Raw genomic sequence first — 26,506 nt, 5'->3', positions numbered from 1 at the left:
GAATAACATGGATCTCCTCATAAAAGACTCTGTAACCACGGTCTCACTCAACCGAGTGAAACCAGCTTTCATTGAGCCTCAGGTGAACCTCCCTGATTCTGCCCCTATTTCTCCCACTCCTGCTTCGAGCGGCCATCCATCTTCCCACACCATGCATTTGGGTATTGATTTTCCACAGCGTGTTTCTCTTCTGAGCACTGCTCCTTCTCCGCATTCATCTAATTCAAGCGGCCAATCTTTTCGGGGCTTCACTCCTCACAGCCCTCGCAGTCGAACTGCCAACCACTCGGATTCTACCATAGTGTTACCATCTTCGTGTGACAGCTCTTTGTCACGCCGTTCAACCCACATTGGCTCCTCGTTGCCTTCGGTCACGCTCCCTCGTCTGTCAGCTGATCGCCCGAGGTTGTCTCCTGCACAGTCTAGTGCACCTGCCACCCCCCTCTTAGCAGATGCTTCCCCCTGCCATGGCTTTCCCACACCTCCCTGCCTCCCTACCATTGCTCGTACTGGTGCCATCCAAGAATTCACAACACATGTGCACCCTGACGACATACATAAATTATCTGTTGTCGTAGATGGCGATACAGTGTGTGTGGTACTCGTGTGTGACAATATTGAGGGAGGAAGTGCAGAATCTCGTGTGGTGCACCGCTTTAAATTGAGCAGAAGTGCTGCAAGTGGCAATTTGCGTGCCTTTGTTAGGCCTTCTGGCAAGGTGATTCTCCGCCTGCCGGCTGACGAAGTGCTACACCTTCACTCCAGGACGGGACATGGTCTTGAGCCGCCGCCGTCGCTTGCTGACCTCACCGTCAATGTACCGGGCTTCACCCCCCGGGTCTCCTACCAGTCGACCGCTTCCGCCTGATGCAGAAGAACTGTGCGTTACCTTCCTAACTTCTCACCCCCCTCATTCACAGGGACGTACTCCATACTGCGTGGGGCAGGGGGGGGGGGGGGGAGGGGGGGAGGGGGCTATGTGGCGTAGAGCGCCATAAAAATCGATATTTGTTCTGTGCGTAAGTGTGCTATCTTTGAGGAGAGGTTTTGGAGAGCATGTTGGACGCTAACGGCAGTTAGCCTCCAGACTTGTATCTGTGTAGACGCTAAGTGTGAATAAATCTGTATATGAGAGAATTCTAGTTGTTTACCTACAACTATACCATATTCCCTCAAGGCTCTGGGACATGTTGAATTAGTTCTCACATCAACTTCCTTGTTGCATCATCTCTTCATTCCAATCATTTGTAACAGTTATCTTTTCTGTTACTGCATCCTCTTTTAACTAGGATGATATGATGATTTTATGAACCATCACAAAGCAGAAATATTTTTTCTTTGTCCTTTTAATGATGTGTAACAATAATAATAATAATAATAATAATAATAATAATAATAATTCTGGATTCTTTCATTTTCACCCCAACAGGCTTAGTGTTTTGCCATTATACTACTTTTGCTGAAACTCAGCCACGTGATAAGATCAGTTTATTCACTTAAACTTCAACTTATGACATGATGTGCATTTTGATAAGACTCTATCTACTTTATGTACTAAATTATTGCTGTCTTTTGACTAATTTATGACATTGTGCCCTTGTTATTTGTTTATTTAATCCATTATTCCAACATCCATGCCACACAACATAATTACTCATGATGATATTTTGCTTTGAACATGACAATTAGTCACTTGCTAAAATATGAACACTAGCTACTTAAGAGAAGATGATGAGAGATAAGTTGGTTTGAGATGATTTGGAAGTATGATGGTGGTGATGGTGGTGTGATGGTATAGTTTGCTCTGATGAGATGCTTTAGAGTTTTTTATATATACGCCTGAAGTCTGGTTTTTCTTACTGCTTTGGTCTCTGTATAAACATTATGAACATGTATTGGATTACTCTGTTGTCATACTTAATACAGTATGAGATAATTTTAACTAAAGCTAAAGAACTGTATTCTTGTGTCTGTATATGTGCAGATGGATATGTGTGTGTGTGTGCGAGTGTATTCCTGTCCCTTTTTCCCCCTAAGGTAAGTCTTTCTGCTCCCGCGATTGGAATGACTCCTTACCCTCTCCCTTAAAACCCACATCCTTTCGTCTTTCCCTCTCCTTCCCTCTTTCCTGATGAAGCAACTGTGGGTTGCGAAAGCTTGATATTTGTGTGTGTGTTTGTGTGTTTTTTATTGTGTCTATCAACCAGCACTTTCCCATTTGGTAAGTCACAGCACCTTTTTTTAATGTATATTTCCCATGTGGAATGTTTCTTTCTATTATATTCATAAAGAACTGTAATGTTTTATAAGATATACAACAAAACTAGTTTAAATACAAATGTTTATGGTTAAATTTTAATGTGACTACTATTGGTATCAAATGATGTAGGAAGTATGTGCTGTATGTGATTTAACAGACAGGCAAAAGAGCCTGTATCACTGGAGACAGTCCCACTGGTTAATCCAAAGTCATAGCACAGCACCTATCAGCCATATTAATTCAGATAAACCCTCTTGATGCCAAAGTTTAAACCTATGAAACAAACTGTGGGAATAAATAAACAGCGATTGGCAACAGTAAACTTGTTGCATTCAGGTGATTACTGTGAGTGAAGATGCAATCTCTGGGAAAATGTGAGCTTAATGAACACTTCTTGATACATGAAAACTTTCACTATAAATGACAAATGCATTATAAATTATAGCATTTATTATTTTGTTACTACACTTGATGTTTTCTTAATAATGTTTGTGCTCTGCAAAGCCATACTGAAGCAATGCTGAACCTTCAGCAGAACTGCCAAAGCTGTGCCTAGTCTGCCCTGGTTTTAGTGATTTTATGATGTGAGATTAAGGATGTTGCATTTTGCTGGATCTTGTATGACCTGTAGGCTTTAACACAAAATATTCCATCAGAACCAACAAAGATAAGTACTGTACTTTTCATTTTCACATAACTTCATTTTTAGTGCATAAAAATTGTTTATTCTCAGATCTTTATGCACAGATGGAATTGATGTTATTTAGCCAAATAAAGGATGTGAAATCACTGTGGTGCAGAGATCCACACCTTTCCTAACATGAATTTCTCATTATTCTACAAATAACATTTTAGGTCAGGCAACCACAGCTACAGAACTTGTACATCATGTGAAGAACAATCAAACAATTTAAAATCAGAGATGGTAAAATAGTCTATATTAAACTGAGTGAAAGTCCAAATCTGCAATTGCTGTTTATTGTGTTTTTCCATGTATGATGACCAGTTTCATATCCTGGAGGTATATCTTCAGGTCATATCTGCATACGGAATGAAACTACATAAGAAAAGGTGACAATAATCAACATAACCTACTGAACAAAGCAGACACTAAAGCTGGGTTCACACACACAAGAAAAGTGCCACCACAGCTAATGGCATACTGCAGATGCAATGCAATTGCACGTGTGAATGCCCAGTTTTTAGTGGTGCAACTTAAGAGATGCAACTTTTGTCATGCCACAAAAAGTTCAGCTCAGTTGTACCACTTTCCTACCACCAGTGCTCCCTGGTGGCAGTATTTCAAAACATGAGCATTCTGTCACAGTTATCATTTAGTAATTTCAGCTGTAATTCATTCGATTTCAGTATGTTTTTAATTTATTTCTAAAAAGAACTGAAAACAGTTGTCAGCAGGTACACTTTCACAGCTACTGGAACTACAAGAATAGCAGTGTGTGTGTGTGTGTGTGTGTGTGTGTGTGTGTGTGTGTGTGTGCAATATTTGCTTGACATATCCCACACTCTTAAAAGATTTTTGAATAAGTAAGGAAATAATCTTAATAAATGTAACCAAAAACAGTGAGTTGTACAAGCTTCATGATTTGTGAGACCAAACATTCCATAAATTGCGGATTTTATACAGGAAATAGCTCCAGACTGTCATGAGGCAGCTGTTAAACTAAAAATTAGTTATTTGAAATGCCTATAACAACAAATTCAACAAGATTCTAAATTTTTGAAGAGTGGTGTGTCTGTGGATGATGTTTACATGCCAGCTGGCAGTTAGTTTGCCACTGCAGATGGCATTTTTGTCTCTCAATGTTATTTGTATTATAAAGATGTTTGTGGTCCCTGATTTATCCCTGTGCAAAATCTATTGTCGGATACAACATTTGGGCTTTGTCTTTCTTGTACTTAGCTCTTTGTCACAGCTCTAAAAAGCAATAATATACACTATAACATTCATATCCACTGATATGATTTCAATTGATGCCATATTGAAAGCTGTGGCATCCTGTATGAATGGTAGCTCATGGTGCCACTACAGAAAGCCACAATCTTTGGTGGCACCACATTAGGTGTGTGTGTATGTGTGTGTGAGTGTGTGTGTGTGTGTGTGTGTGTGTGTGTGTGTGTGTGTGTTTGTGTGTGTGAACCTGGCTTAGATGTAGTCACATGTGCCATGACTTCCAAGATGCAAGTGTGCATAAAAACAAAACTCTGTCAAAAAACAAGCCTGGACAGCACATGACAATCCACAGTTGAAACAAGGAATGAAAGGACATACAATCCTTGGGAGCTGTTAACATACTAAAAATATTTAAAGATATTGGCATTCATCAAATAGAACTGCATCTGCCACACACAGAATACTGTGAGGCTGAGCATGCGCCAACGCATTATGGGTTTAAAATTGCTATATCTAGCAGTAGAACCCAAATTAAAGGACATGCAGACTGGACATTGGAAATCGCAGTAACAATATTGATTTCAGTGTTAAATAACAATCCAGTACAAGAGATCAAAAATATTAACAATTACACTTACGAGAAGAAAGTACACTTAAAATTACAGCTAAGAAAACTAGACTGCCTGGTTACATCCACAACAAGATAACAAAATCTGAATGAAGGCTTACTCCTAGATGGCAAAGTATATTAAACCAACAAAACTACAAAAACAAATTTTTATAAAAAATATAAGAAGTATAAAAATAAACAGCTATTGTGGGTTTGGACTTTCATTCAGTTTAATACAGAGTATTTTACTATCTTTGATTTTAAATTGTTTGATTGTTTTTCATTGTTGATGGAGTGGTCTTTATGGATGACTACCTGAGCTACATTCACTTATCAAATGGTAAAAGCCTTAAATAACAATATATTGCCAGTTGGTATTTTTTGTGATCCCTCCAAGCCCTTTGATTGTGTAGAACATGATAGTCTCTTATTGTTAGAAAAAATTACATTTTATGGAACTGATGACTTTACACACAGCTTGTCTGAATCATACTAGACAGACAGAATGCAAAAGGCTGTGCTAGATAATTTAGACAATTTCAGAAAGGTAGAAAATTTTAGTTTTTTAGTTACTGTCGTAAAATCACAAAGGGAGTCCCAGAGGGTTCAATGATATCATATGGAATAATTTTCTTTGGTTCACTTAAAAAAATTATTGATTGCATAAAAGTGAGCAACGACAATAATATATGGTGTTTACCCATGCACGTCATGTAGATACCACTTCAAGGAACTATGCATTTTAACTTCTCTTTCACATTAAATTTTTCCCTAATGAAATTTGTCATAAATAATCCACTACAATCTGAGAAGGACACTGATGTGCACCCCTATCACACTAGAAGGAAAAACTGACCTATATTACCCATTGTTAAAGCTACCAGTAGCTATTTTCAATCATTTACCCAATTGCCTAAAATGATTAATGGAAAATCTCATATAAAGATGTGAAACAAATACTAACAAAGAGATAGAGGGGCTGGCCAGTGCTTACCTCAGCTCAGTACAGCTGATAGATACACAAAACAGAACAGAAAATTTACATTCCTAGCTTTTGGAAGAAACACTCCTTAATTTTCTCAAAAACCTCAACTCCTTTTCGAATCTGAATTTCACCTGGTCCTTCTCCAAAACTTCCTGGATGTTGACCTCCATTTTGTGGAAGCTCACATCCACACCTCTGTCCACATCAAACCCACAAACAAACAACAATACCTTCACTTTGACAGCTGCCATCCATTCCACATCAAATGCTTCCTTCCCTACAGCCCAGGTATTCATGGCAAACGTATCTGCTCCAGTGACGAATCCCTCAACAATTACACCAATAACCTGACCAGTGCTTTCCACTCCCACAACTATCCTGCAGACCTTGTCCACAAACAGATCTCCTGAGCAATACATTCCTCCCCGTCCAACAACAATGTTCCTACACCCAGACCACACAGAAGCATCCCCCTTGTCACCCAATATTATCCTGGCCTCGAATACATAAATAAATTACTCCACCAGGGATATGACTTTCTCAAGTCAAGCACTGAAATGAGATCATCCCTTGACAATATTCTCCCCACACCACCCAGAGTTGCCTTTCGTCACCCCCCCTAACCTCCATAACATCCTTGTCAAACCCTATGATATTCCCAGACCACCTTCTCTACCCAGCGGTTCCTACCCCTGTAACCGATCCCGTTGCAAAACCTGCCCCATGCATCCCCCCACAACCACCTACTCCAGCCCCGCTACTGGTAAAACATACACAATTCAAGGCAGGGCCACGTGTGAAACAACACATGTCTTTTATCAGCTGACATGCCTGCACTGCACAGCCTTTTACATCGGTATGACGACAACTAAACTGGCTGAGCGCATGAATGGGCACAGACAAACTGTCCGCCTAGGAGATGTCCAATACCCAGTAGCAGAGCATGCCCTCCAGCATAATTCTAGGGACCATGGAACCTGCTACACCGTATGTGCCATTTGGCTTCTCCCACCCAACACCAGTCCCTCGGAACTGCAGAGATGGGAACTTGCACTCCAACACATCCTTCCATCCCGCCATCCCCCTGGACTGAACCTACATTAACCAACCTCACTCCCATTTACTCTTTAGTTTTCTCCTTTTTCCCTCTCCTCTTTAGCCATTCACGCATCTTTTCTTCCTACATAGTTGTGTTTATCTTTATACTATATACCTCTTTACTTCTGTATGCATCCTCTTTGGTTTGAAGCTGGCACAGTACTTACAGTAGAATATCTTCGGCTTCCCTCTGACAACCATGCCTCCATCCTTATTACCCTCCCTGTTTACCTTTCCCTGTTGCTTCATATCCTGGGTTGTAAGTAACTGAATCTACTTTCCCTTCTTCCCTTTTTTCCCCTCTCTCCTCCCTGATGAAGGAACAAAGTCCCGAAAGCTAGGAAAGTAAATTTTCTGTTCTGTTTTGTGTATCTATCGGCTGTACTGAGCGGAGGTAAGTACTGGCCAGCCCCTCTATCTCTTTGTTAACAATAGCCTAAAATGTCTCACAGGCAGGTACTGAAGTAAGTTTTAAATCTAATTTTAAAATCATTGCTTCTGGATAACTCCTTCTGTTTCATTGATGAAGTTCCAAAACTGGTAGCTAAAAAAAATTTTAAATTAAAATTGCATGAGTAGGAATAAAATGATACTGTGTTCATTATTGTTAACACTAATCATGTATACACATCCTGTAAACTGACTTGTTCCACATAATTTTGATAAAAGAATTGTTCAAATGATGTTACAGTGATGCTGGATAAGGGATGGGTTAACTGAATATCAACTAGAAATGCTATCCACTATCAAGGGTGCTCATTTCAAGATTCACTGCTTTTACCGTTGTGCCATAAACATCATTCCATAATATTCACCATTTGAGATTTTTTTGAGCAGAAATAAATATTCTTTATGTTCCGCAATGACTTTACAGTCATTCTGTGGTTCTGCACTAACAAAATAAACTTTTCAAGCAACAGATTAGTCAATATTCAATGGAGCAGTATTTCTGAATTAAGTAAAATTTACCAATCTTCTGATTGCTCTTTATTTTGAAAGTTAGTGCTTTATGCCCTGGAGGCCAGAATTTTAATTTCACATTGTGGAAGAATATACTTCCTTCTTCTGCCAATGTATATGCTGATTTGTTGTTAGTTGGTACCACATCAATATTCTGAAAAGAGAGACAACTATAAATGTTTGCATGTAATGCAATGAACCAGTACACTTTGGTACTTAACAAAATGTTTCTGTTATGAATAAATAAAAAAGAAATAACACTAAGTATGCTGCAAAAACAGAAGAGTTATTTTTTGTTACAATAGTCTTAGCATAGGCTTGATTGTAATAAAATAATAAGAATAATAATAACAATAATTTAAAAACAGCATTGGAGGTACTGAATAAATCTAGAAAAGAATAGCAGGACTTGTTTAAAAAAGAATAAACAAATGATATTCAATGAAAATCATTAACCTATGCACCAATGTAACCACATGCTGATGAAAACATAAATGATCTGTGTGAAAGGATGTAGAAACTAAAGCAGACACCAAAACCCACTACAGGATGATGATGGGATATTTTAATGCAAATTTAAGAAAAAAATTTAGGAAGTATCCTCGCTGATGTACAGCAAATTGAATTGACAAACTACAAATGGAAGGAAAAATGAAAGATTATATTTTATCAAACACTAAGCAAATTGTACAGATAGTGATGTAATCAACTATTGAAAAGGATGAGTATGTGACAGGCATATTCTTAGCTCTTTGCAGAAACTACAGGCATATTCTTAGATTGTTACAGAAACTACAGGTAAATCTTATATCATAAAGAATAGTCTCTCACTGGACTTCATTTTGGTCCCATTTTTATTTAACTTATACACCAGCCAGTGACCTAATGATAGTAACTCAAAGAAACTTATTTGAAGAGGTTGAAGAAAAAGTTACTAACAGTCTAGTAAAGCTTGATCAGTATTACAAAACACTGAGACTTTGCCTCAACCACAATAAATAAAAAGTCAGCCCACTCCATCTAACCAACATGATGACAAAGAACTGAATTTAATCTTCCACAACAAATCTTCCGCCACAAATATTTAGATGTAACTTTTGACAGATCTCAGACTTAAAAAAAAACACATAGAACTAAGAGGAAAAAAAGCTAAAATCAAGATATAATATATTAAGAAAACTTGCTGGTGCAAGCTGGGGATATAAAGCAAACACATTATGAACTACAGCACAAGCAGTTGTGTGTCTTGTCTTCGAGTACTGTTCTCCTGTTTGAAGCAGAAGCAGCCATGGCAATGAAATATATATTTATCTAAATGACATAATCAGGATTGTGATAGGAATTCTTAAATCCACACCAATATTCTTGTTGTTAGTTCTCACTGATATTGTTCTATCAAATTTTTGACAACAAAAATAAATAACACTTGAATTGACAAAAATCAAAAGATCCAGACAATTATAAATTCTTGAAACAATGCAGAATACACCATACACCTGACTAAAATCTAGAGAAACAATCTGGGTAAAGAATGGTCAACCCTCTTGAGCAAACTATTATGTAACAAAAGAATGGAGAAATCAGTGGCCATTCTTCCTTGACTGTGAGAAGATAGGCAAAGCAGGTATGACCATACAACTCCCAGAAGAGGATCTTAAAAGCATGGAGTTCCCTCAATGGTGTAGGAACTAGCCATGCCACAACTAAAGCAGCACTACATGAATGGGAATGACTGATGTTGACAAATTTGACATTTAGAAAGCAGCACAGTGGATGCAGCTTAGTTTGAAGAGCACAACATGAGAGAAGAGATTCTCTCTGTGGGGGCACAGTAACCAGCTGCAACTGGGGGAGGGAGGGGGGTCCTGGATGAAAGGGTTTATGGACTTTAGGAAGCACGTAGATTATGGAAACCAATCTTACATCTGCAGAAAGAAAATCAACTCACAACCTAAAAACTGATCCCGACCTTATAAACATCCATGCTGACAAAGGCTGCAGGGATTAACTGGCAGAGAGACTTCACCAACTGTCTCATACAGCCACCTAAACACCCAAGCACAGTGACCACATGCCAGAAATCCAGCAGAATATCCAGTTATTCTCAAATCATTAGGTCCAGTCCCGAACCTCTCCCTGAGTCTTTCTCTCTTCCCGACCCCATCACTCCCCACACTGCTACCTTCTACATGCTTCCTAAATTGCATAAACCCAACCACCCAGAACATGCCCCTGTGGCACCCACAGAGAGAATCTCTGCTCTTGTGGATTAACACCTTCAGCCTATTACGCATAACCTATCCTACTATATAAAAAACACCAACCATTTCTTCCATTGAATCTTCACAGTTCCTGTTCCATTAAAACTTGTTGCTCTGATCCTCAATGTCAATGTGACCTCCCTCTACACTAATATTTACAATGCCCATGGCCTTTCTGCTACTGCACTAACTTTCCCAGCAATTGAGTAACTCCAAACCTACAATCTCCTTCCTGGTCACGATGACAAAGTGTATCCTCACTCACAACTACTTCTCCTTTGAAGGCATCACCTAGAAACAAATACTTGGAACAGCAATAGGCATCTACCTGGCACCATGTTAATTGGACATCTAGAGGAATCCTTCCTGACAAGACAGAATCTCAAACCCCTTACCTGGTTCAGATTCATGAATGACATCTTCATGATCTGGAACAAGGGTCATGACAACCTTTCCAGTTCCTCCAGAACCTGAACACCTACTTCCCCATTCACTTCGTATGGTCCTCCTCAACCCAACAACCCACCTTCCTTTATGTTGATCCCCTCCTCAAGAATGGCTATATCAGTACCTCCATCCACATCAAACATAACAAACAGCAACAGTACCTCCACTCCACAGCTGCCACTGAAATGAATGTGTAACATAACCATTGCTTGAGCAATGGCAGAACACAATATATCTCTGTTTAACGAACCAATTGATACCACTCATTTTTAGATGATGTTTCTATGAAAAATGCATATTTTATGTTCATTATGGGAACTTTCATAATTATTATGTATTGCATATCTTATGTTTCATAACTGGAGTTTGTTATTTTGTTGTTTGGTGACTATTATTTGAAATTTCATTTACCTTTTTACATTTTTCCTATTATATTTTGGAAACCCATTTCTTTAATTTTATGTTACTTATGAAAATGTTAATTATTCTTTGTAATTAGATTTCTTTCTTTTGTCAGTGACCAGAAGATAATTACATATTCAACATTACCCAATTCACAAAACTTATGCTTATGAGCATATAATTGCTTTTTTTCTGTATACAATATGCTTGTGTTCTGATTATTACTTTCATTATAAATGCTGACTCAGACTTACTGCAATGTTACGTTTCAAACTCTTTGCACCAACAAGGTGTGCTATCTTTGTATACTGCTCTATAACTGTGTCTATAGAGCTTTGGGAAGTGGTCAGAAGAGACATTTATTTATTTATTTATTTTATTTATTTATTTATTTCTTGTTCCGTAGTCTGCAGCTTGCTTCCATATTAGATGATGTGAAATTTGTTTTGTGAGTTGACTATGGTCAAATATGTCTTTATCAAGAATATTAGTTTGATTTATTATGTGAATGTTACTGACTGATTTGAGACCAAGAATATACTGCGAAATGAGTTAATGTTTTTTTCATGAAATTGTTAACACTAGAGACTCTGGAGTACTTGTTCCCCAAATTTTACTGGACGACAAGCCAAGCCAACAACATCTACAAAAAATCAAGATGAGCATATTTACTGATTGTTAATTATTGCTTCAATCAACTTAGGAACAGCATATCTACAGTTCTGTTTTTGTGCGTAAAACATTACACATTTATACATGCTGACAGAAATGTCAAAAAACTCAGTTATCTATGAAATCCAATAATAAACAGATGGAATCTAGAATGTGAAGTGGAAAGGGGGCTGGGAAGTTCAGTTCAACAGTGAAAGCTGACAGTGATCATTTAGAGTCAACTATAAAATCCAGTAGCGATCTCTTAAAGCTGAAAATTGTAAAGAACAGTGAGTAATTCAATAAAAGAATAATAGTTTTAGAAAATGAGTTTGGCAAAGAAAGGCAATGTAAGGACATTGAAGAATTAAAATCTGTACAAAAAACATTAGAGTTAAGTTCTGAAACTGAGAGAATAATAACTAAATTAGAGTCAAACATAAATGAGGTACATGGAACTGTTACAAACAATATAAATGTAATCAATAAAAAGGTAAATGAGATTCCACAGAATTTAATATCAAAGTTATGCATTAATAGTAAAGCTGTATGGGTTAGGTTACCAGAGAAAAGCTTTTCTTGTGATAATTTACACACTGTTGATTTCTTGCAACATTGTAAAGATAGCTTTGTATTTGGTGAGTTAGATAATTTAAATGTCAATTTATAAAAAGTTTCTTGAAGGGGGGGGGGGGGACTGTCTTTGGCTAATAAACCTTTTCACCTGTGGGAAACCTTGAATGATATTACGAAAAGTTTTTGAAGAAGTTCTGGTCAGAATCTGAGCAATGTAGAATCAAGAGTGATTTTTAAATGGACCTATTTTTAGAAGAAGGAATGGAATGATGAAAGATTTTTGCAGGAACCTATAAAAGAAATTAGTACACTTAGATAAACTTGTTGATGGAATGACTCAGATATATGCACCCAAAAGGAGGTTACATGGAAAGCTACAGTGGGATCTATTCTGTTGGCCAGAATATTTACTTGATCAGTTACTTAAGTATGTAGACAAATTAGATAGGGCAATGGTGAGAAATCTTTCACATAACTTTGGCCATGAGAATTATCACAATGGGTTTGTAATTCTGGTTTCAATGGGGAGCATTTCAGAAGAAGGAATAAGGGAACTTTGGGAATTAAAATCTGAATAATAGGGCAAGAGACTACAATGGAAATGGGAGAGATGGAGGCTGTGAAAGAAATGGTGATAACAGAAATGGAGAATGAGAACAAGAAATAGAATGCAAACAAACTGGAAACAAGATAACAAGGCAACACATCCAGAAAACACAGGGTCATGTCAGTGAGGGTCTAGAGTTTTGGGGTGAACAGATCAAATTATAATAGGACCTCTAACGCCTGGTGGAATTCAAATAACCAGAATAATTATGATGAACAGAGTTAAAACATATACCACAAGCATCAGATGAATCAAATAAATTTTGGTAAAGAATTTTGGGATAGTATGTGGAAGAATGATTCATAAGTGTGTTCAAAAAAAGTAGAAAATCAAGGTTGGGTGTGGAGGTGGTGAGTGATTTTCACAACTGGGCTGAAAGTGAAGTTTAAAAGTAATAACGAGGAGAGTGATAAATGCACTGATTCTGAATTTTGGGAGGGGGTATTTGGAAAAGAGGATGATGATGACTTAGAGAATGACAGTGCTTTGCCAACTTTAGTGAAGGTAATGATCTTATTAATATTATTGTTGGAGGAGAAAAACTTTAAGGATTCTGAAGCTAAATGCAAAATTAAAGTTGAAATATATGATGATGAATTGTTGAAGCTAAGAGTTGATAATGTTTTTGTTAATGAAACTGAGGAAATGCAGTAACTGATGAAGTTGTGTCTGGAAAGCAGTTTTTGCCTGTCCATGATGATCAGTCCATAGTAATTAGAGAATATAGAGATAAGAGTAGAAATAAAGAACATGTATTGTTTAAATTTGTACATAAGTTTAGAAGGTAAAGGGTGAAGAAATTTATAAGATTGTTATGAGGTCAATTTGAGAACAATGTTGAAGTTGCAATTGTGCAATTCTATATTTGAATGACTGAGCTGTGATTTTCATATGAAAACAAATTTTGCTCCTGTAAATCACAAATATTTTTTCATACTGTCATACAAAAACCCCAAATCTCATTTGCAACTATTCTGGGGGAAGAAAAGTAAAACAGATCCTTAGAGGTATGGCAAGTGGAAGGGATACCTATGAAACTTAAAAAAAAAATTCTTACTGTCAAATATTCTTGGGTGAAACTGATGTCCTGATTTTAGGGGAAAGGAAAGGAAAAAGAGGGTTAAAACTATGCTATAGTTTAATTAATGTTTTTTCAGAGTACTTTCTGACTCATTTGTCATTAGTCAGGAAGTTGACAACAAATGAATATGATTATGTGCCTTATGGTAATGGAACGAGTAGTAAAAGAGATATTGTATGTTATTAATTTTTGTTATGTCATTCATATTCAGTCATTGATTTAGCAACCAGAACTTATGAAATAAAAATAAATTTGCAACCCCAATGTGGTTTATCACAATATATGTTTAGTAATTAGTATTTCTTGTGCCTTTTTATTTCTGCATCTCTTTTGCTCTTCCATGAAAATAAGTATTTTGAAATATTGTCTTGTGCAGACTTGACGAAACTGTATGCTGATGTACATCAGTCTGGGGTGGCGGATGGGTGGAGAGGGAGGTTGGCGTAGAAACTGTAAATACTGTTCTTTGATGAAAATATATCTCAGTTGAATCTAAAACATAAATAGTTTTTACCTGAAAGATGTGCTTTTGCAGATATGAAGGCTGGAAAGTTCTGGCCTCTAGAAATTTTTAGAACATTCCAGAAGATTTAAGAGTATTCAAGAACATGCCAGAACATATGAGAGTACCTGGAAGCATTCCACAAGATTCCAGAATGTTCCACAATGCTCTGAGATGTTCTAGAATGTTTGGGAATAATCTGGAACATTTGCGAAGTTTCCAGAATGTTCAGGAACATCCCAGATCACTGTAGAACATTCCAGAACACTCTTGAATGTTGTGGAATGTCATGAAAAATTGTGGATCATGGAAAGCCATTTTGGTATGTACTGGAAATAGGCACAGTGGGGCTACCCATTTGTAGGGGTAAATAAAGTTAGACCCATCATGGGTTTGAATGCACTTTCTTATCAGTGATGAAGGGAGGAACCAAAAACATAGTGTAGCAAGTGATTAAAAAAAAAATGAAGTGTGAGTAGTCAAAGTGATACACTGGCTGATAGTACATAAAAAATAAAGTACGAAAAGTGTGTAAAGTGTACTAAATTTATTTGTTAATAAACAGTTGACTTGATTTATATTTTGGACAATGCCAAAAGCCGGCCAAAGTGGCCGTGCGGTTAAAGGCACTGCAGTCTGGAACTGCAAGACCACTACGGTCGCAGGTTCGAATCCTGCCTCGGGCATGGATGTTTGTGATGTCCTTAGGTTAGTTAGGTTTAACTAGTTCTAAGTTCTAGGGGACTAATAACCTCAGCAGTTGAGTCCCATAGTGCTCAGAGCCATTTGAACCATTTGAACAATGCCAAAACATAAAAGAGGAGGAGTTCTTGCCAGTTCTGAAGCAAAACAGTGAAAACAAAAAGAACAGCAAAAATGTAAAACAGATAAAGATTGTGAAGTATGTTTAAGTTCCCAAAGAATGACAATGAGTATCATGAGAAGCAGAGAAACCAAAGAACAAAGAAATGAATGGATTGCACAATCAAGAATGATTCTTGAAATCCATACAAATTGTAAAAATTGATGTACATGTATGTGTGCATATGTAAGTTCCACATCTCCTCCTAAACCAATGGTTTGATTTCAACTAAACTTGATACATATGTACCATACTGTTGAGCAACAATCACTGTGGGGGAAAAAACCACCTATCTATTAAAGGGGTAAGGGGTGACAAAGGAGTGTAGCCCACAATGCAAGCGTTGTGTCTGTATATGTGTGGATGGATATGTGTGTGTGTGCGAGTGTATACCTGTCCTTTTTTACCGCTAAGGTAAGTCCTTCCGCTCCCGGGATTGGAATGACTCCTTACCCTCTCCCTTAAAACCCACATCCTTTCGTCTTTCCCTCTCCTTCCCTCTTTCCTGACAAAGCAATCGTTGGTTGCGAAAGCTAGAATTTTGTGTGTATGTTTGTGTTTGTTTGTGTGTCTATCGACGTGCCAGTGCTTTCATTTGGTAAGTCATATATATATATATATATATATATATATATATATATATATATATATATATATATATATATATAAAGAAAGATGATGAAACTTACCAAACAAAAGCGCTGGCAGGTCGATAGACACACAAACAAACACAAACATACACACAAAATTCTAGCTTTCGCAACCAATGGTTGCCTCGTCAGGAAAGAGGGAAGGAGAAGGAAAGACAAAAGGATATGGGTTTTAAGGGAGAGGGTAAGGAGTCATTCCAATCCCGGGAGCGGAAAGACTTACCTTAGGGGGAAAAAAGGACAGGTATACACTCGCACACACACACATATCCATCCACACATACACAGACACAAGCAGACATCTGCTTGTCTGCTTGTGTCTGTGTATGTGTGGATGGATATGTGTGTGTGTGCGAGTGTATACCTGTCCTTTTTTCCCCCTAAGGTAAGTCTTTCCGCTCCCGGGATTGGAATGACTCCTTACCCTCTCCCTTAAAACCCATATCCTTTTGTCTTTCCTTCTCCTTCCCTCTTTCCTGACGAGGCAACCATTGGTTGCGAAAGCTAGAATTTTGTGTGTATGTTTGTGTTTGTTTGTGTGTCTATCGACCTGCCAGCGCTTTTGTTTGGTAAGTTTCATCATCTTTCTTTTTAGATATATTTTTCCCACGTGGAATGTTTCCCTCTATATATATATATATATATATATATATATATATATATATATATAAAATAGAGGGAACATTCCACATGGGAAAAATATATCTAAAAACAAAGATGATGTGACTTACCAAACGAAAGCGCTGGCAGGTCGATAGACACACAAACAAACACAAACATCACACAAAATTCAAGCTTTCACAACCAACGGTTGCTTCGTCAGGAAAGAGGGAAGGAGAGGGAAAGACGAAAGGATGTGGGTTTTAAGGGAGAGGGTAAGGAGTCATTCCAACCCCGGGAGCGGAAAGACCTACCTTAGGGGGAAAAAAGGAAGGGTATACACTCGCAAACACACATATCCATCCACACATATACAGACACAAGCAGACATATTTAAAGACAAAGAGTTTGGGCAGAGATGTCAGTCGAGGCGGAAGTGCAGAGGCAAAGATGATGTTGAATGACAGGTGAGGTATGAGTGGCGGCAACTTGAAATTAGCGGAGATTGAGGCCTGGTGGATAACGAGAAGAGAGGATATATTGAAGGGCAAGTTCCCATCTCCAGAGTTCGGATAGGTTGGTGTTAGTGAGATGTATCCAGATAACCCGGACGGTGTAACACTGTGCCAAGACGTGATGACCGTGCACCAAGGCATGTTTAGCCACAGGGTGATCCTCATTACCAACAAACACTGTCTGCCTGTGTCCACTCATGCGAATGGACAGTTTGTTGCTGGTCATTCCCACATAGAATGAATCACAGTGTAGGCAGGTCAGTTGGTAAATCACGTGGGTGCTTTCACATGTGGCTCTGCCTTTGATCGTGTACACCTTCCAGGTTACAGGACTGGAGTAGGTGGTGGTGGGAGGGTGCATGGGACAGGTTTTACACCGGGGGCGGTTACAAGGGTAGGAGCCAGAGGGTAGGGAAGGTGGTTTGGGGATTTCATAGGGATGAACTAAGAGCTTATGAAGGTTAGGTGGATGGCGGAATGACACTCTTGGTGGAGTGGGGAGGATTTCATGAAGGATGGATCTCATTTCAGGGCAGGATTTGAGGAAGTCGTATCCCTACTGGAGAGCCACATTCAGAGTCCGATCCAGTCCCGGAAAGTATCCTGTCACAAGTGGGGCACTTTTGTGGTTCTTCTGTGGGAGGTTCTGGGTTTGAGGGGATGAGGAAGTGGCTCTGGTTATTTGCTTCTGTACCAGGTCAGGAGGGTAGTTGCGGGATGCGAAAGCTGTTATCAGGTTGTTGGTGTATTGGTTTGGGGATTCCGGACTGGAGCAGATTCGTTTGCAACGAAGACCTAGGCTGTAGGGAAGGGACCATTTGATGTGGAATGGGTGGCAGCTGTCATAGTGGAGGTACTGTTGCTTGTTGGTGGGTTTGATGTGGACGGACATGTGAAGCTGGCCATTGGACAGATGGAGAACAATGTCAAGGAAAGTGGCATGGGATTTGGAGTAGGACCAGGTGAATCTGATGGAAACAAAGGAGTTGAAGTTGGAGAGGAAATTCTGGAGTTCTTCTGCACTGTGAGTCCAGATCATGAAGATGTCATCAATAAATCTGTACCAAACTTTGGGTTGGCAGGCCTGGGTAACAAAGAAGGCTTCCTCTAAGTGACCCATGAATAGGTTGGCGTACGAGGGGGCCATCCTGGCACCCATGGCTGTTCCCTTTAATTGTTGGTATGTCTGGCCTTCAAAAGTGAAGAAGTTGTGAGTCAGGATGAAGCTGGCTAAGGTAATGAGGAAAGAGGTTTTAGGTAGGGTGGCAGGTGATCGGCGTGAAAGGAAGTGCTCCATCGCTGCGAAGCCCTGGACATGCGGAATATTTGTGTATAAGGAAGTGGCATCAATGGTTACAAGGATGGTTTCTGGGGGTAACAGATTGTACACGATCAAAGGCAGAGCCACGTGTGAAAGCACCCAAGTGATTTACCAACTGACCTGCCTACACTGTGACGCATTCTATGTGGGAATGACCAGCAACAAACTGTCCATTCGCATGAATGGACACAGGCAGACAGTGTTTGTTGATAATGAGGATCACCCTGTGGCTAAACATGCCTTGGTGCACGGCCAGCACAGCTTGGCACAGTGTTACACCGTCCGGGTTATCTGGATACTTCCCACTAACACCAACCTATCTGAACTCCGGAGATGGGAACTTGCCCTTCAATATATCCTCTCTTCTCGTTATCCACAAGGTCTTAATCTCCGCTAATTTCAAGTTGCCGCCACTCATACCTCACCTGTCATTCAACATCCTCTTTGCCTCTGCACTTCCACCTCGACTGACATCTCTGCCCAAACTCTTTGCCTTTGAATATGTCTGCTTGTGTCTGTATATGTGTGGATGGATATGTGTGTGTGTGCGAGTGTATACCCTTCCTTTTTTCCCCCTAAGATAAGTCTTTCTGCTCCCGGGATTGGAACGACTCCTTACCCTCTTCCTTAAAACCCACATCCTTTCGTCTTTCCCTCTCCTTCCCTCTTTCCTGACGAAGCAACCGTTGGTTGCGAAAGCTTGAATTTTGTGTGATGTTTGTGTTTGTTTGTGTGTCTATTGACCTGCCAGCGCCTTCGTTTGGTAAGTCACATCATCTTTGTTTATAGATATATTTTTCCCACGTGGAATGATTCCCTCTATTGTATATAGACATAAGATATGCAATTTTCAAAGATACATCATCAGAATATGAATGGTATCAAATGGTTCATTTGACAGAGATGTATCATCATCTACTATTGATGTATGTCCCTATGGAACATAAGTATTTATTATAACACTATCAGAGAAACTTGGCTTTGCCCAGGTATTTATTTATAGCTGTGCATCCATGCCTGTATCCCATAACATCTGCTCAGATGTTTAGTGTTTATGATGTCATACTTCCTGCATTAAGTATCATACAATGATATAATTTTGTAGGTACATTCAATATCATATGTGGATGCTGTCTGCAAAATGTATTATGAATAGAGTTAGTAGAAAGAGATAATAAAGTTAAACATCATGCATTAAAGGCCTTTACAAATGTCTGCTTTGTCTGTATATGTGCAGATGGATATGTGTGTGTGTGTGTGTGTGTGTGTGTGTGTGTGTGTGTGTGTGCGCGCGCGAGTGTATACCTATCTTTTTTTCCCCCTAAGGTAAGTCTTTCCGCTCCCGGGATTGGAATGACTCCTTGCCCTCTCCCTTAAAACCCACATCCTTTCGTCTTTCCCTCTCCTTCCCTCTTTCCTGATGAAGCAACCATTGGTTGCGAAAGCTTGAATTTTGTGTGTGTGTTAGGGAAACATTCCAATTTTGGAAATCCATTTCTTTCATTTTTATGTTACAGTATATTAATTATCCTGTGAAATTGGATTTGTTTCTTTCATAGTGACCAGCAGATAATTATATATTTCACATTACCAAAATCATGAAACTTCATTACATTACAAACTCTTTGCACTGACAAAGCATGCTGTCTTTGCTTACTGTAATATAAATGTGTCTAGATAGCTCTGGGAAGTGTTTGGAAAAGAAAGGTGGTATGAAGCCAAGTCTGTGACTTGCTTTTATGTTAGATTATGTGGATTTTGTTTTGTGAGTTGACAATGGCCAAATAAGACTTTATCAAGAATGTTGACATTTCTAATGCATCAGTAGGAGAAGAAATCTTAAAAGCAGTGTTTAATTTGAAAGTGGTCATTATTAACCAGTGCCATTTATTATGTGAATGAACAAGATCATATTACTGAGTGAGCTGAGTTGTTGAATACACTACAATAATCCATTGTTAACAAGTTAATGATTTTTCCATAAACCTGGAAACACCAAAGTTCTGTAGGAGTCCTACACCGAATTTTGCTGGACTACAAGCTATGCCATTTATATCTATGAGAAATTTTCTTTTAATGACTGCTGCAGTGAACTTGGAGGGAGGGTGGGGGGTGGGAACATCCACCCGAATAGGCCATTGAAGGCCGAAAAGTACCAAGCAGCCACCATGTCATTCTCGGCCCACAGGTGTCACTGGATGCAGATATGGAGGGGCATGCAGTCAGCACACCACTCTCCCAGCTGTATGTCAGTTTATGGGACCGGAGCTGATCAAGTAGCTCCTCAGTTTGCCTCACTAGGGCTGAGTGCATCCCGCTTGCCAACAGCACTCAGCACACTGGATGGTCACCCATCCAAGTGCTAACCCAGCCCAACAGCATTTAACCTTGGTGGTCTTATGGGAACTGGTGTTACCACTGTGGCAAGGCCATTGGCCAACTTGGGAATAGCCTATCTACAATTCTGTTCTCCTGCTTAATTGTACATTTATATACATCAGTTGACGCTGACAGCAATGTCAAAAAACTTCTATATTTCATTATCTTTGTGATTACTGAACTGAGGCAATGAAATAGCCCTTCCATACAATCTAGCCATTCATTGTTGTCACATCTGTAACAAGGAGCAGTGCCTCTCCAAATATGCCAGGAGCCTCACTGTGGCCTTCTCACATCAGTATTATTCTCCCAACCTTATCTAGAGACAGATCTTCCATGTCTTGTCTCTCTAGTCACATACCACCTCCCACACAACCACTATCTGCCCACAAATGAGCACTCCTCTCATGAATCAGGACTGGAGCAACTGAATCACATTCTCTGCCAGGATGTCAACTACTTCTGATCATGCCCTGAAATGAAGAATATTCCCCCAACCCTTCCAACAGTTGTATTCTGAAATCCATCAAACCTACACACATTCCTAGTCCATCCCTACTGCAATCCTGTTTCCAACCCCTTGCCCCTTGGCTGATATTCCTGCTATTGACATAAATGCAAGAGCTATCTCATACATCCTCCCACTACCACCTGCTCCAGTCCCATCCCAGGCACCTCCTGCCCCATCAAATGCAGGGCAACCTGTGAAAGTAACCATGTGATCTACAAACTAAGGTCTAACCACTGTGCTGCTTTCTATGTGGGCATCAAAACTAACAAGCTGTCTGTTCTCTTCAATGGTCACCACCAAAATGTGACCAAGAGACAGCTGGACCAAACAGTCACTGAAGATGCTGATCAATATGATGTGCTTCACTTTAATGACTGCCACATAGCCTGCATCATCTGGTTTCTATCTAACAACACCAGATTTTCCAAAATGCACTGGTGGGAACTTTCCCTACAACATATCATTCATTCCTGTAAATCCACTGGCCTCTACATTCAATAGTCCCTGTTCTCCACTTTCCCTACATTTCATTCATTCCTGTAAATCCACTGGCATCTACATTCAATAGTCCCTGTTCTCCACCTATCTATCCCCTTCCCCACTCCCATTTCAGTGCTACACATGCTTTCTATCCCACCAATGAATCTACCAGTCTTTTATCATTCTGCCGGCCGCAGTGGTCTCGCGGTTCTAGGCGCGCAGTCCGGAACCACGCGACTGCTATGGTCGCAGGTTCGAATCCTGCCTCGGGCATGGATGTGTGTGATGTCCTTAGGTTAGTTAGGTTTAAGTAGTTCTAAGTTCTAGGGGACTGATGACCACAGCTGTTAAGTCCCATAGTGCTCAGAGCCATTTGAACCATTCTTTTCCCATTCTCTCTATTTCTCTCTCTCTCTCTCTCTCTCTCTCTCTCCCCCTCCCCCCCCCCCCCTTTCCCTTTATCTCCCAGATTAGATTAGTTTTTCGTCCCATTGACCCATGCTGAGGAGATCCTCGTGGATGTGGAACATGTCAATTTATGTTTTTTTTTTTTTTTTTTTTTTTTTCTTTTTTTTTAAGCTGAAATAACAATACTAATAGTATGAATATATACATGGGATGAGGAGTTCCGCCTTATGCAAGACACCTTTTTTCTTTTGTTTCACCCATACATGTTTCAGCACTTTTGTGCTATCATCAGTGGGTTCTATTTTTATTTTTAACTTACATTATATTATTGTCCTCTTGTTTTGGTAGCTGTTATGCTACAGAATATACAACATGTAGTTGTGGTATGTTTTCCTGTTTTGTTAGCAAAGTAAATGGGCTTACCTCTTTGCCTGTGTTCGTGTGGTAATGCAGTTTTTCGATTACTCAAAACGTAGGTGGAGTTATCGCTGCCATTACGTGTGACAACAACACGTAATGGCAGCGATAACTCCACCTACGTTTTGAGTAATCGAAAAACTGCATTACCACACGAACACAGGCAAAGAAGTAAGCCCATTTACTTCGCTAACAAAACAGGAAAACGTACCACAACTTCAAAACTACGACATGTTGTATATTGTGTAGCATAACAGCTACCAAAACAAGAGGACAATAATATAATGTAAGTTAAAAATAAAAATAGAACCCACTGATGATAGCACAAAAGTGCTGAAACATGTATGGGTGAAACAAAAGAAAAAAGGTGTCTTGCATAAGGCGGAACTCCTCATCCCATTTTCTTAGCAAGCACAGAGACAACAAGAAGAACTGCACCACAAGATGATGAATATATACAATACATCATTTGTCTCTATTAAAAAATTCGTCAATGGAGTAGAAGGAGTTGGCCACTAGTAAGTCTTTCAGGCTCCTTTTAAACTGATCTTTATTTGTAACTAAATTTTTTATGTTTACTGGCAAATTATTGAAGATGAGTGTTCCTGAGTAGTGGACCCCTTTTTGAACTAAAGTAAGTGCTTTTAAGTCCTTGTGCAGATCATTTTTGTTCCTGGTATTGTATGTATGAACTGAGCTGTTTGTTGGAAAAAGAGATATATTGTTTAGGACAAATTTCATTAATGAGTAATTATACTGAGAGGCAGTAGTTAGTATACCCAGTTCTTTGAAGAGGTTTCTACAGGACGTCCGTGAATTTACTCCACAAATAATACGTATTACACGCTTTTGGACTCTGAAAACTTTTGTTTGACTTGAAGATTATATTATACCATATGACATTATGGAATGAAAGTAGGCAAAGTATGCAAGCTTTTTCATTTTTATGTCGCCTATATCTGCTAACACTCGAATTGCAAATACAGATTTGTTAAGGCGTTTCTGCAGTTCTGTGGTGTGCTCTTCCCAACTGAATTTATTATCAAGTTGTAATCCCAGGAATTTAAGACTGTCAACCTCTTCTATCTGCTCTTCTTCGTATTTTATGCATATACTGGGTGGAAACCTCTTACAGTTCTGAATTGCATATAGTAAGTCTTATCGAAGTTTAATGTCAGTGAATTGGCTTTAAACTATTTATTAATATCCATGAAAATATCATTAGCAGATATTTCTAGAACTACACTTGACATACTATTTATTGCAATACTTGTGTCATCTGCAAGCAAAACGAACTCTGCTTCTGGCAGTGTAACTAATGAGAGACCATTAATGTACACAAGAAAAAGCAATGGCCCTAAGATGGATCCTTGTGGGACACCACATGTAACTTCTTCCCATTCTGATGATGACTGATGACTTAATTCACTAGTCCCTTGCACTGACACCCTTTGTTTCCTGTTAGTAAGGTATGACTTGAACAATTTTGCAGCACTGCCCGCGACACCATAGAATTCTAATTTACTTAAAAGGATGTTGTGGTTCACACAATCAAATGCCTTTGACAAATCACGGAAAATACCTGCTGCTTGTAATTTGTTATTTAATGAATTAAGTACATTTTCACTATAGGTGAAAATAGCCTTCTCAATATCAGAACCCTTCAGAAATCCAAACTGTGTTCTTGATAATATGTTATTTGTGGTCAGATGGTCGAGCAGCTGCCTGTACATTACTTTTTCTAAAATTTTTGAGAATGCTGTCAAAAGTGAAATCGGTCTGTAGTTTGATGGTATCTCTTTATCCCCTTTCTTGAATAGAGGCTTAACATCTGCATATTTTACCAGTCAGGAAATGTCCCAGTTATAATTGACTGGTTACACAAGTAACTTAGAATTGTACTAAACTCACAAGAACATGCCTTAATTAACTTTGTTGATATTTCATCGTACCCACTAGAATGCTTTGTTTTTAAAGATTTTATTATGGAAGTTATTTCTTTTGGTGAAGTGAGTGATATATTCATGCACTTGAAGCTATTTGTGAAGGCTAGTTTCATAATATTCAAGGGCATTATTTACTGATCCTGAAAGTCCCATTCTATCAGTAACGGATATAATGTACTTGTTAAATAGATTTGCCACACTATGCCCATCAGTTACCAATGTGCCATCTACCCTTAGTGTTATTTGCTCCCGTTCCTTTCTGGTTCTACCAGTCTGCTCTTTCACTATATCCCATATTGTTTTTATTTTGTTCCCTGATATTGCTATCTTCTTCTCGTAGTGCATTTGTTTAGACGTCTGAATTACTTTTTTTAATGTTTTACAGTATTCCTTGTATTTAGCTAAATCATCAGCATTGGAGCTATTCTTGGTCGACAGATACATTTTCCTTTTTGTCTTACAGGAAATCTTTATTCCTTGTGTAATCCATGGTTTTATTAAAGACTTCTGTTTAATTTGAGTAACTTTTAGAGGAAAACAGTTTTCAAACATGGCACTGACATTGTTCATGAATGTGTTATATTTTTCATTCATGTCATGAGCACTATAAACATCTTTCCAGTTCATATCTTTGAGCAGTTTTCTAAAACACTCAATTTTTGGTTGATTGACTACTCTCCTGTAGTCAGATTTAGCAGTCTTGATAATCTGCTTAGAATTTACATCTAAAACAAGGAGCTGCATGTCATGATCTGATAGTCCATTTATAACAGGTTTTATGATATGATTTTGTTCCTTTGATTTGTCTATAAAAATGTTATCAATGGCTGTCCTTGAGGATTTAGTGATCCTAGTTGGAAAGTTTACAGTGTGAGTTAGATTGAAAGACAACATTACTAACTGCAGTGAATGTTTACTGGAAGATTGCATTAGAAAATCTGTATTAAAGTCACCAGCAATCAAGATTTCTTTGTTTCTTCCTGTTAAATAACCCAAAAGAGCTTCTAGATGATCTAAGAATAGATTATAATTTCCTGCAGGTGCTCGGTAAATAGTTATTATTATATAGGATCTGTTATGGAACTCTACTTCTGTTGCACATGCTTCTAGATGCTGCTCTAAACAGAACTTATTAATGTCAATGTTCCTGAATTTATGGCAGTTTTTGATAAAAGTGGCAACTCCTCCTCCATCCATATCTGCTCTGCAGAAGTAGGAAGCTAGCTTAAATCCTGAAATGTCTAACATATCTATATCAGTGGTCACTTGATGTTCAGAGAGGCAGATTATGTCAATTTGGTTAGATGAATTCATTTCATCGATACAAGTGAGTAGTTCATCAACTTTATTTCTAAGTCCCGGAATGTTCTGGTGTAATAAAGATGACTGATACTGCATACTAATGGGATTGTAACTGCTTTGGCAAAGATGAACTGCCAGTTTCTGATTACTTTCTGTTAGACACTGTTTAAATGGAGGCTGTATGATAAAATCTGACTCCTGTTCATCTGTTTTCTCAAACTGAGTGTGTCTGCCAATCTCTCTCAAAACTCGTTTTCTTTCCCCCTTCCCTATCCTGAAAAAGGCATCGCTCTGACACCTGTGACCACTGGTATTTTACCACTTGTGCCAGTGTCCCCCCTTAAGTTTTCTGCAATCAACCCAGACAGTTTTCCCTTCCCTTTCCTATTGAGGAGAAGGCCATGCCTGGTGTAGCCCCACAGGCAGTACAGCATATTCCTCCACCTGTATCCTGCTATTCCTGCCCCTGTTCACCTCATACCCCCTCCTTATCCCCACCACCCATCCCTGCAGATTGCTGCTCATGTCAGATGCAGTTGCAGTGGAAATCCAGATCCAGAGAAAGTGGGCATATGTGTGTGAGTTCTTCTTGTGTGAGTGGGTGTGTTTTTTTCTATTCTGGAAGAAAGACTTAGTGCAAAATTTTAGCACTCTTTTTCTCGTCATGCCTTCCAATGTCCTTGCCAAAGTGGTAACAACAGTTCCCATCAAATTAATGAAGTCAAACGCTGTCGGGCTTGGCTAGCACTTGGATGGGTTGCCA

The 26,506-nt window shown here is 38.9% G+C and overlaps 1 protein-coding gene across 1 annotated transcript in view; it reads right to left on the bottom strand.

Moving 5' to 3' along the window:
- Nucleotides 1–26,506, bottom strand: part of LOC124596565 (ATP-binding cassette sub-family C member 12-like) — a 526,900-nt gene that overhangs the window by 63,671 nt on the left and 436,723 nt on the right. Inside the window, exon 25 of the mRNA XM_047135749.1 lies at nucleotides 7,835–7,979. Coding sequence (XP_046991705.1) covers nucleotides 7,835–7,979 — 145 coding nt within the window. The remainder of the gene's footprint in view (nucleotides 1–7,834; nucleotides 7,980–26,506) is intronic.

This window comes from Schistocerca americana, chromosome 2 (genome assembly GCF_021461395.2).
Source record: "Schistocerca americana isolate TAMUIC-IGC-003095 chromosome 2, iqSchAmer2.1, whole genome shotgun sequence".
Taxonomy (NCBI): domain Eukaryota; kingdom Metazoa; phylum Arthropoda; class Insecta; order Orthoptera; family Acrididae; genus Schistocerca; species Schistocerca americana.
This window is presented reverse-complemented; position numbering and strand designations above follow the sequence as displayed.